This window comes from Dasypus novemcinctus, chromosome 24 (assembly GCF_030445035.2).
Source record: "Dasypus novemcinctus isolate mDasNov1 chromosome 24, mDasNov1.1.hap2, whole genome shotgun sequence".
Lineage (NCBI taxonomy): Eukaryota > Metazoa > Chordata > Mammalia > Cingulata > Dasypodidae > Dasypus > Dasypus novemcinctus.
Genome location: NC_080696.1, coordinates 39946578 through 39959386, shown reverse-complemented (window position 1 = coordinate 39959386; position 12809 = coordinate 39946578). Strand labels below are relative to the sequence as shown.

General features: G+C 41.9%; 1 protein-coding gene across 8 annotated transcripts in view; it reads left to right on the top strand.

Annotated features, from left to right (window-relative positions):
- Positions 1-12809, top strand: part of NDRG3 (NDRG family member 3) — a 117373-nt gene that overhangs the window by 41745 nt on the left and 62819 nt on the right. Inside the window, exon 1 of one of the 8 annotated variants that reach the window (XM_058287040.2) lies at positions 135-242. The exons of the other annotated variants lie outside the window; for them this stretch is intronic. Within the exon in view, the coding sequence (XP_058143023.1) occupies positions 225-242 (18 nt within the window). The 5' untranslated portion in view covers positions 135-224. Of the gene's footprint in view, positions 1-134; positions 243-12809 lie in introns of those variants that run through there. 8 annotated transcript variants of the gene reach the window in all.

Here is a 12809-nt window from a genome sequence, read left to right as displayed (position 1 = left end):
TCTATGAAAGAGCCTATTGGAAGCTGTCGTGGGCACAGACTTTCATTGTGCAGTCGTGTCCTGTTCTAGAATACCGGGGTATAGGATGTGGGTAACTGGAGAAACAGCTCATAAAGCAGGTGGTAGTTGACTAAATCAGAGAGGTGGCAGCAGCATTACCCTTCTGTGGCCTGACCTTTGAATCACCTTTATAGCCAGAGCCTCTCTTGGTAACTCAACTCCAAATGGATCGCTGTGCTCAGGTGAGCAGTTCATACGTAAAGTCACAAAGGCTATGCCTACGAGTCTTGGTGGAGTTGAGTGTCATCTTTCTTTTCACATTCTCTATTCTGCTAAGAATAATTACATTCACATACTCTCAAAATGAGAAACTTTTTGAGATACTTACAACCATGGGCTTCCCCAAAAAGGGCAACAAGATTGACAGATAGGACCTAGGACTCTTTGGCCTTTGATACTTTGGACATTGCACAATTTGAGGGCATGTTATGGGGAGACAAGAGGATATGATCTCTTTAGAAAGTTGAAATTTTGTAAGTTCATTGTTAACTCTGAATTTTATCCAGGTAAATGATGACAACATAGTTACTTTGCCCCTACTCTCTCATTACTTTCCTTTCATAATTTTTTTTTACCCCTTCTTTTTTCTTTCCTTATCATCATCCTGTTCCTGAACTTCCCTAGTAGTTCACTGTCCTTCTCCACCTCCATGCCAATTTCACCATTAATTACCTGGTTTGGGGGAGATCCTGTTAATCTTAGGACCAAAATGTGAACTGGTTTTTCTTTCAGTTCTCTTTAGATCATCTGAGGCCAAGCTGGAATATTTAAGCCACACTCTGCTGATGGCATGGGTATGATGAAAGGAAAGTTCCAGCAACTAGATTGTCATGGTGACAGATTGTTGCATATCGTTTTCAATTTGGACTCCCTGTAGTGTCACTCCATTTGGCAGGGACTGTCTTTTCTTCTCTTTCTTTTTATTCGTTCTTTCTCTTGAGAAATAAAACCTGAGATAGTGAAGCCTCCTTCACTTCCTTTTCAGAATTCATCCCCTACCTTCCCATAAGAAAAGTCATAAAGTTAGTGAGCATTCTTCTCCAAGTTTTTTTTCCCCTTTTTAAAAATTTATTTTTCACATTAATGCTACATGCTACTCAATTAACACAAGATAATAACTACAATAACAATAAATCTGCTTTAGTCAACAGTTATACTCCCCCCCCCCCCTTATTTTTCTTCACTTATCAGTCTTGAGGGATTTTAGATGATGTCTACTCTGACTACTTCAGGCTGAGAAGGGACGTAATGTTATGGGATAGAGAAATAGAATTGTTTTGCTTGCAGTTGAAGATACTTCTTTCTTTTGGGCTGGGGCTGGTATATCATCATCATTTTGTTGGTTGTCCAGTGCAGGTCCGAAAAACTGGAGAGTAGGAGTTAGCCACATATCTGCTGGGTTTCAGGGCTCCATCAGCATAGGAACAATCTGAAGGCTTTTAGTCTCTGAGACATATACTTAAGTAAATGGAAAAGTATAGGTTCAAATAAAAGAAGTAGAAGAATCATGATTAAGTGTAACTATATTATATTGGAGAAATACCTTTTTATATATTCCCAGATAAAACCCACTGAGGGGGTATTGATTTCATGTGGCCTTGTGGCTTGCCTATGGTGTCAGAAAATCCCTAGGGTCTTCAGGAGTAGTAATATACTTTTGTTTATGGCTTTGTTTACTGTGGCATTTTGTGCAGTCTGACTGAGACCTGCATAAGCATAACCTCTGGAATGACCTCCCGACTCACTTTGAAATCTTTAAGCTATAAAAACTTTTAAATTTTGTATTTCCCCCTTTTGATCAAGGTGGTTTTTCAGATGCATCACTGATTAACATTTGATGATAATCCCTTGGTGCCAGGGAAGCTCATCCCTGAGAGTCATGTCTGACGTTGGTGGGAGAGGGAGTTTGTGAGTTTATTTGTAGTGTTTGGCTTAGAGAGGCCACATTTGATTATCAAGGAGGTTTTCAGGAAGCAACCTTAGACATTAACTATAATTAGGCTTTGTTTCATTATTACAAGAATTAGGTCCATAAATTTAAGCATTAAGATTGAGGAGTTGGCCTATTAGCCTGTTTTCCTTTATTAGGCAATTCCAGAGCTTCTGGAATTTTTGAGAAAGTAGCAAGATATCCCAGGAGGGTAGTTTAGTATTTCATTAAATACTGTGCAGGCCTCTGTCTATCCAGAAAACATAGTTATGGCAACAAGGCTACATTTATATCCTGTAGAGGTATAGACCCTTGAAGGAAGTGGATGTGGCTCAAGCAGTTAGGCGCATGCCTACTACATGGGAGGTCCTGAGTTTGGTTCCTGGTGCTTCCTAAAGAGGAGGAGCAAGACAGCGAGCTGATGTGATGGGCTGGCACAGCGAGCTGACACAACAAGATAACACAAGGAAACACAATGAGAGACACAAAAAGCAGAGAGTGGATGCTGCGTAAGCAATTGGGTACCCCCTTCCTACATGGGAAGCCCTGGGTTCCGTTCCTGGTGCCTTCTAAAAAATATGAGCTGACAACAGAGAGCATGCAATGAACAGACACAGAGAGCAGACAGTGAGCAAAACAATGGAAGGGGAGGGAAGAAATAAGTAAATAAAATAAATCTTAAAAAAAAGAAACCAACTCAGGGAAGCTGATGTAGCTCAGTGATTGAGTGCCAGCTTCACACATACAAGGTCCCAGGTTCAATCCTGGCCTCAGTACCTAAAAAAAAAAAAAAAACTTGGCTCGCAGTTTTCTCTTAATTATATTGTATCACTGTCTTCTCACCTCCATGGTTCTGATGAAAAATCCACCCTAAGTCTTACTGGTTATCCCTTATATGTGAAGGTTTTCTTCTCCCTTGCTGTTTTCAAAAATATCTATCTTTAATGTTTGACATTATGTGTAGTATGTGTTGGAGTAGGTCTATTCCAATTTATTCTGATTGGGCATGTACTTCTTGGGCATGTAAGTTTGTATGTTCATGAAAGTTGGGAAATTTTCAGCTATTTTCTGCCCCCTTTCCCTTTTTCCTTCTGGACCTCCCATGACACATATGTTGTTGCATTTCATATGTCATTTATCTCCCTGAGCCCATGCTCAATTTTTCCCATTCTTTTTTTCTCTTTTCTGTCTTCAGTTTCAGCTGTTCTGTCTTTGGTATCACTTATTTTTTCTTTAGTCATTTAGAGTCTGGTGTTGTGGTTTTTTTTTTAATCCCCCCTTGCGACCTTTTGCATGCTGTCTGCTCTCTGTCTATTCGCTGTATGTTGTTCTGTGTCTGTATTATTTTTATTTCCCCTCCCCCTTGCGGCTTGCTTGCTGACTGCTCTCTGTGTCCATTCGCTGCAGGCTCTTCTGTGTTCTTGCTTGTCTCCCTTCTTTTTTTTTCTTTTTCTGTTGCATGGCATCTGCGGGCTGAACGGCGCTCCACAGTATGTGGGCCAGCCTGCCTTCACAAGGAGGCCCCGGGATGCAAACTGAGGGCCTCCCATATAGTAGACGGGAGCTCATCTGAGGCACAGCCCCTTCCCTCTAATGTGTTTTGTTTTTTGTTTTTTAAAGATTTATTTTTTATATATTTCTCTCCCCTTCTGCCCCACCCCCCCAGTTGTCTGCTCTCTGTGTCCATTCACTGTGTGCTCTTTTGTGACCACTTCTATCCTTATCAGCGGCACTGAAAATCTGTGTTTCTTTCTGTTGCCTCATCTTGCTGTGTCAGCTTTCCATGTGTGCAGCACCATTCTTGGGCAAGCTGCACTTTCTTTTGCACTGGGTGGCTCTCCTTATGGGGCGCACTCCTTGCGCATGGGGCTCCTTACGCGGGGGACACCCCTGCGAGGCACGGTACTCCTTGCGCGTATCAGCACTGAGCATGGGCCAGCTCCACACGGGTGAAGGAGGTCTGGGGTTTGAACCACGGACCTCCCATTTGGTAGGCGGATGCCCTATCCATTGGGCCAAGTCTGCTTCCCTCTAATGTGTTTTTGATCTCACCTATCATATCTTTCATTCCCATGGGCTCTGTTATTTTTTTATTCAGGTTTTCAAATTTTTCTTTGTGCTTGTTCAACGTCTACTTGATGTCTTTTATCTCTTCAGCCGTATAGTCTTTCAACTCATTAATTTGATTTTGGAAATTTGTGTGCGTCTTATTAGTTGAGGTCTCAAATCCTGTGTCTCTTCTCGTGCTTTGATATATTCCTTTTCTTGGACTCTTCCATTTTCTTAATATGGCTTATAATTTTTTGCTGATGCTTAGGCATCTGATTAGGATGGTGTGTTTACTCAGATGCTCCATTTCTCTCTCTTTAGTAGGAATTTAGTGGCACGAGACTGTTTCACTGCTGTTCTTTGATTCTTCGTTCAACCTGGGTCTTTAGTATTGTCCCTGGTAGTTGCTCAAAACTGGGCCCTGGACTCAGTAATGGATTGCAGGCCTGCTTCATAGGGCCTTGGGGAGGTAGGCTGTAAAAAGCCTCTTATTTCTTTTTAATTTACTCACTTGTACTTCCTTAGTCTGCTAGCAGATAGCACACTTTGGCAGCCCTCTCAGTTCAGTCCTGGTCAAAATATGTTTGCTGTAACATGGAGTGGATCAATGTGATTAACAGGTTCCTGCCTGGAAGCTAAGAGCCTTGTAATTCAAACTTTCTCAAAGTTCTCCAACCTTCGTTGGCAGCTTCCTCCCTTTTCTCAGGTAGGAAATAATTCCACTCACCTCTGCATTCTCAACCATCAGTCCTGTTAATAGAGAGGGAGATTGGGAGGGTTAGATCTTTTTAGTGCCAGATCTTGTTAGTTTCAAGCTGGCTCCCAAGGCAAACAATGACATAGTCCCACCCAGCTCAGAAGGGCTCATGGGACAGAGCAGACCAAATTTGTGGATCAAAAGCTCTCCCCATTCCTGGAGAGGTGCATCCTCAACAATCAGTTCTGGTTAGTAGAGAGGAAGGTTGAAAGGGTTGGATCTCCCCTCCCATGCTGGCTTGCAAGGCAAACAATGGCTTAGCCCCACCTGGCTTGGAAGGGCTGGTCGGACACAGCAGATCAAATTTGAGGGTCAAAAACTGAATCAGCGCTAGGCTGTGTCCTTCTCTCTCCCCTTTCCTGGGGGAGGTGGATCCCTGGGGCCCTCTTTGTCTAGCCGCCAACCCAGAGGCCTGAATATGTAAAAGTGTTTTTAGTGTGATGGAGGGTGTCGGCAGTAGCAGCTGTTGCTTTTAAGTCACAGTTTTGCCATCATGATTCTTTTCCTTTGTCTTTCTCTCTTCTGGGTGGTGTCTTTCCTACTAATGTCTTAAGCCCTAGAAGATTTTTTTCCCAAGCCGTTTCTGCCTGACTTCTAGCTATTTTTCTGAGAGAGACGAGAATCCCAAGTCTTTCTAGTTTGCCAACTTCCCAAAAGTTTCTATAGCATCTTTTTAAAATTTTATTTTATTTTATTTTATTTTATTTTTGAAGCTACATAGATCACAAAACATGTTACATTAAAAAATATAAGAGGTTCCCATATATAGCTTTCGTATTAAGGTGATGTTGGCTTCATAAAATGAATTAGATAATGTTCTGTAACCTCAGTTTTTGGAAGAGTTTGAGCTGGATTGGTAATTAGTTCTTTTTGGAATGCTTGGTAGAATTCATCTGTGAAGCATTCTAGTCCTGGGCTCTTCATTATTGGGAGGTTTTTAATGACTGATTCAATTTCTTTACTTGTGATTGGTCTACTGAAGTTTTCTATTTTTTTCTAGAGTCAGTGTAGGATGTTCGTATGTTTCTAGGAATTTATTTATTTCACCTGTCTGGTTTGTTGGTATTCAGTTGTTCATAGTATTCTCTTATGATCCTTTTTATTTCTGTGTGGCCAGCAATGATGCGCCCTCTCTCATTTCTGATTTTATTTATTTGTATCTTCTCTCTTTTTTCTTTGTTAGTCTAGCTAAGTGTTTGTCAGTTTTATTAATCTTCTCAGAGAAACAGCTTTTGGTTTTGTTAATTCTTTCTTATTGTTTTTTTTATTTTCAATTTCATTTATTTCTACTCTAATCTTTGTTCTTCTGCTTGCTTTGGGATTAGTTTGCTGTTCTTTTTCTAGTTCCTTCAAGTGTGCCGTTAGATCTTTGATTTTAGCTCTTTCTTCTTTTTTTAATGTAGGCATTTAGGGCTATATGACAGTTTGAATATTGTGAATCCCAGGAAAGATTGTTCTTGAACTAATCCATTCCTGTGAATGTTGGACCACTTGATTAGATTACTTTTGATTGGGCTATATCAGTGAGGCATGACTCAGGTTGGGTCTCTACACTCTTGCTGGATCTTATATAAACTGAGGACACATGGAGAGAGACAGAGAAAGAGAGCTGCATTTTGACCCTGCTATGTGAGAAAAAGGACTGCAGGAAGACAAACCCCAAGAAGTCCCTGAGAAGTCCCAGAGTCTGGAATCAGCAGAGAATAGAGGTACGGAAAGAGGCCCCAAGTGCTTGGGCCTATGGAGCAGCTCAAGGCTAAAGAGACAAACCAAACACCTGATCATCCATATTTGGGCTTGGGGAGAGAGCAGAGCAGCCAAGGCTAAGAGAGGAGGCCAGGAAAGAGACAACCATGTGTTTGATCACCCATAACTGAGCTCTGTGAAACAGTGCGCTTTGAGGGGAAGGCAGGGACCTAGCCAGAGATTGACTGCCATCTTGTCTTGCCGTTTGGCAAGATGCCAGGATCACCAGTAGCTAACTTTGATGAGAAAGCATCTCTGATGATACTTTGATTTGGACATTTTTTACGACGTCAGAAGTGTAAGCTTTTACTCTAATAAATTTCCCATTATGAAAGCCTACGCATTTTTTGTTATTTTCGCATTGGCTGCCCTGTGGCAAACTAAGGCTATACATTTCTCTCTTGCACTGCCTGTGCTACATCCTATAAGTTTTGGTAAGTTTTCTCATTCTCGTTCACCTTGCGATATTTACTGATTTCTCTTGCAGTTTTTGACCCACTGATTGTTTAGGAATGTGTTTAATGTCCATATATTTATGAATTTTCCAGTTCTCTGCCTTTTAAAAAAAAAATTCCAGCTTCATTCCATTGTGGTCAAAGAAATTCCTTGGTATAATTTCAGTCTTTCTTTTTTTTTTTTTTTTTTTTTTTTTTATTTTTATTTTTATTTTATTTAATTCCCCTTTTCCCCCGGTTGTCTGTTCTCTGTGTCCATTTGCTGCGTCTTGTTTCTTTTGTCTGCTTCTGTTGTCAGCGGCACGGGAAGTGTGGGCGGCGCCATTCCTGGGCAGGCTGCAACTTTCTTTCACGCTGGGCGGCTCTCCTTACGGGGCGCACTCCTTGCGCGTGGGGCTCCCCTACGCAGGGGACACCGCTGCATGGCACGGCACTCCTTGCGCGCATCAACACTGCGCATGGGCCAGCTCCACATGGGTCAAGGAGGCCCGAGGTTTGAACCGCAGACCTCCCATGTGGTAGACGGATGCCCTAACCACTGGGCCAAGTCCGTTTCCCAATTTCAGTCTTTCTAAATTCACTGAGACTTGTTCTGTGACCTAACATGTGGTCTATTCTGGAGAATGATCCATGAGCACTCAAAAAGAATGTGTATCCTACTGTTTTGGGGTGCAGTGTTCTGTATATACCTGCTAGGTCTAGTTCCTTTATCTTATTATTCAAGATCTCTGTTTTGTTATTGATCCTCTGTTTAGATGTTCTATTGCTGAGAGTGGTGTATTGAAGTCTCCCACTATTACTGTAGAGGCATCTATTTCTCCCCTCAGTTTTGCCATGTATTTTGGGGCACTTTGGTTAGGTACATAAGTATTTATGATTGTTCTTTCTTCTTGGAATATTACCCCTTTTATTACTATATAGTGTCCTTCTTCATTTCTTATAACAGGTTTTCACTTAAAGTCTGTTTTGTCCAATATTAATATAGCTACCCCAGCTCGTGTTTTGTTACTGTTTGTGTAGAATATCCTTTTCCAAACTTTCACTTTCAGCCTTTGTTCTTGGGTCTAAAGTAAGTCTCTTGTAGACAATATATAGATGGATCTTTTTTTTTTTTTTTAAGATTTGTTTTTTTTTTTTTAATTTTTCTCCCCTTCCCCCCGTTGTCTGCTCTCTGTGTCCATTTGCTGTATGTTCTGTTTTTGCTTGCACCCTCGGTGGCACTGGGAAACTGCCCATCTTTTTTGTTGTGTCATCTTGCTGCATTAGCTATCCGTGTGTGCTGCACCACTCCTGGGCGGGCTATGCTTTTTTCTCGCGGGGCGGCTCTCTTGCAGGGCACAACCCTTGTGCATGGGGCACCCCTACACGGGGGCACCCCTGTGTGCCACAGCACTCCTTGTGTGCGGCAGCTCTGCGCGTCGGCCAACTCACCACACGGGTCAGGAGGCCCTAGGTCTCGAACCCTGGACCCTCCCATATGGTAGGTGGATGCTCTACCAGTTGAGCCACGTCCACTTCCCTGGATCATATTTTTTTAATCCACTCTGCCAATCTGTGCCTCTTAATTGGGGAGTTTAACCATTAATAGTCATTGTTATTACTGTAAAGGCAGTACTTACTTCAACCATTTTATCCTTAGACTGTTATATGTCATATCTTATTTTTGTCTCTCTTTTTACCCTTTTAGTTATCTTTACTAATAATCTTCATTTCTACATTACCCTTTATACCTCTCTCACCTGTCTTTTCCTTTCATTCTGCAGAACTTAGTATTTCTTGTAGGGCAGGCCTTTTGCTTACAGATTCTCTCAGTTTCTGTTTATCTGTAAATATTTTAATCTTGCTCTCATTTTTGAAGGATAATTTTGCCAGATACAGAATTCTTGGCTGGCAGTTTTTCTCTTTCAGTCCCTTATTATTATTATTTTTTAAGATTTATTTTTATTTATTTCTCTTACCATAACACATATGTTTATGCACTTTGTGCTGTCATTTAATTCCCTGAGACCCTGCTCAATTTTTTGCTTTTTTTCCCCTATACCCGTTCTTCTATCTGTTTGATTTTGAATATCCAATCTTCTAATTAATTCTTTCCTCTGCCTGTTCAGTTCTACTGTTATGTGATTCTAGTATTTTTTTTTTTTTTTAGATTTATTTATTTAATACCTCCCCTCCCCTGGTTGTCTGTTCTCTGTGTCTCTTTGCTGCGTCTTGTTTCTTTGTCCGCTTCTGTTGTCGTCAGCGGCACGGGAAGTGTGGGCGGCGCCATTCCTGGGCAGGCTGTACTTTATTTCGCGCTGGGCAGCTCTCCTTATGGGTGCACTTCTTGCACGTGGGGCTCCCCTACACGGGGGACACCCCTGCGTGGCACGGCACTCCTTGCACACATCAGCACTGAGCATCAGCACTGCGCATGGGCCAGCTCCACACAGGTCAAGGAGGCCCGGGGTTTGAACCGCGGACCTCCCATGTGGTAGTCAGACGCCCTAACCACTGGGCCAAGTCCGTTTCCCTCTAGTATATTTTTAATCATCTGTTGTATCTTTCATTAGCATAAGAGTCAATATTTTTCTATGTTTTTTCAGCTTCTTCTGTATACTCACCTAGTGTCTTTTTCTTTAATTTTCTTCTTCATTTTTTTTAATCATCTTTTTTTTTCAACCTAGTATCTCCTTAATACCCTTTATCTAGTCCCTCATCTCCTTGAGTTAACTTAGGAGATTTGTATGGACATCTTTGGTTAGTTGTTCCAAATTCTGCATTTCCTCTTACTTAGTAATTTGTTCCTTTGATTGGGCCATATCTTCCATTTCTTAGTATGGCTTGTAATTTTTTGCTGGTGTCTAGGCATCTGCTTATCCTGATGAGTTTACTCTGATGATCAATTTCTCTCTCATTTGGGGTTTTATCACTGTTTGATTTTGTGATAAGGCTCTTCTTTGACACTTGTTTCAGCTTATTGTAATTCTTTAGACTTGCCCATCTTTAAGAGATCAACACCCCGTGAGGGACCCGTGAAGGGGGTGCAGACCAGTTCCAAAGAACTGTTTCCTAAGAGCCATTTCCTCTGTGGCAGCCTTTTCAATCTTCCCATCCACCTCCTTCCTTGATGTTGTACCCTAGTACCCTGGCCTCCAGAATCCAAGCACCACTTTTGGCTTCCCCCTGCACCTACCTGCACCTGCCTACGCCTGGCGATACCTTCCTCATCGCTGTGGGTGCTGCTCACACCCCTCATTCCCATCAGCTGGTGCTGTTCCCCCAACTTCTTCCCAAAGCCCTGCAAGGCTGTCCTCTTTGGCGGCCCACACTGCTTCCCCTGACGTGTCCCTGCTGCTGCTTCCGCTACTGGCAGGGTCATCTGCGACAATCCCCTGCCCTTTCCCTGAGATCAGTGGGGCCACCCTCTGAGAACAGGGTGCTGCTTCCCCATCTATTCCCTTGTGACAGATGGGGCCACTCCCCCATCCTTTCCCTGGGATCAGTTGGAATACTCACCCGGGATGCACACTCTGCTCCTTTACTGCAGTCTGCCACCAGTGCTGCTCCTGCACCCTCACCCACTGCTCCCAGCCTTTTCCCTAAGAACAGTGCTTCTGCTGAGCCGCTTACCTGCCTGTGTCCTTTTGCCATTTCTGGAGGGCAAGTGGACCCTGCTGCTCTCTACTCTGCCTTCTTGAATCTTTCTTCTCCAAGTTTTTATACTTTAAATGTGTGTAAGTAAACATATAAAATCCATCCATAGTGTTGCTTTAAAAAAAAACGACATTAGTGGTATATTGCATAAATATCCTTATGCATCTTTGTTCACTCAGCATTGCATTTTCAAGATTTTCTCTGTGTATTAATGCTTATTCTAATTCATTCTTTATATTTCATTATATTAATATATCATAATTCGCTTATCAGTTTCCCTATTGATGAATATTTTAGCTGTTCCTGACTTGTTTTTCTGACTTTATAAACAAGGCTGCCATGTATATCTCTGTGCAGGTTTTATTTGTGACCATGTTTGAGTTTCTTTAGATTAAACCTGAAAGTAGAATTGCTCTGGGGTATTCGCCTCTTAACTTTACTAAAAATTACCAAATTGTTCTCCAGAGTTGTTACAGTTTACATGCCTACCGAAAGTATATGAGAGTTCTTATTTTCTCTACATTCTAGCCAACATTTGGAATTATCTGACTCTAAAATTTTTGCCATTCTACCATGTGTGAAATAGCATCTAATTGAATTGAGTTTGTACTTTCCCAACTATTATTTAAATTAATGTCTTCCCTCTTCATTTTCTCTCATAGCACCCAATTTATTTCCTTTATCGCACTTAACTACATGCTATTATTATGGGTTTGTTTGTTTGTATGTGTGTCTGCCTCCTGATGTAGGTCATAAGCTCTGTGAAAGCACAGATCACATGTCTCTTGTTCACTTTTATCTCCAGAGCTCAGTCCAGGGTTGGCTTATAATAAGGGTTTCAATAAATAGTTGTTTAGTGAATTAACTTCTTGAGGAACCTAGGATCCTTCAAGTCCAACTAGACTTCACCAAGTGGTGGCTCAGGGAGAAGTAGGTTTTCATCTCCGGTCTGTCTCAGCACTAGACTTCCCCATTTGTTACTACCAGGGATAATTATTCCCCTGGACAGCTCAGTAGCATAATTATATAGAAAGCTAAACTCAATAAGTCTTTTTTTTTTAAAGATTTATTTATTTATTTTCTCTCCCCCCCCCCCCCCCCCCCGCCCCGGTTGTCTGTTCTCTGTGTCTGTTTGCTGTATCTTCTTCTTTGTCCGCTTCTGTTGTTGTCAGCGGCGCGGGAATCTGTGTCTCTTTTTGTTGAGTCATCTTGTTGTGTCAGCTTTCTGTGTGGGCGGCACCGTTCCTGGGCAGGCCGCACTTTCTTTTATGCTGGGCGGCTCTCCTTACGGGGCGCACTCCTTGCGCGTGGGGCTCCCCTACACGGGGGACATCCCTGCGTGACACAGCACTCTTTGCATGCATCAGCACTGCACATGGGCCAGCTCCACACGGGTCAAGGAGGCCCGGGGTTTGAACTGCGGACCTCCCATGTGGTAGACGGATGCTTTAACCACTGGGCCAAGTCTGCTTCCTTCAGTATGTCTTGACAGTACTAGAAGGGAAACACTCATACAATAACAGGGGTTTATGTCTTTGTATTCCTCCCATCCGAACTGTACACTTTATTTCATAGCCAATTCACAGTTCTTCATTATTGCCTTCATGTCTTACTCTTCTTTTCAAGCCTGTTTTGAATAGGAGGTAGCAGTAATAGAGAATAACAGATATATTGAGTCATCATGGTTTGATTTAGAAGAGATATCTATTGGCTTATGCTTTGAGATACACTGATGTCAAATTAGCCCAAAGTTATCTTCTGTGTCTCACATTAGGAAAGAAACTGTGGCTCTCATGGGGTTCATTATTTGATAGGAAATTAAAAGTTGAAAGCCTTTACCCTTTACCCTTTGTTGGGATTCTTATTGTCAGAGTTAATCTTGTCTGTATTTAATACGTAGTTTCTGTATTTAGTAAGATTTTCTGAAATAGGTACAGACTTCATCAGAAATTTCTTAAGCTAGGCATGGTAGTTTTTATTTTTGAGAAATATAAAAATTGAAGAACACAAGAATAAATCTCAACTTTTCTACATTCCCTTTCTTTTCCACCAAGTCACTCTTAGAGTGCCGGTCCCAGCATCTCCAATAGAATCCTCTTCCGACTATTCAATTCCTGAGCTGTGCTCTGACTATATCTTAAACTTTGCTCATTGCTTTGGTTAGTATCCTATTGGG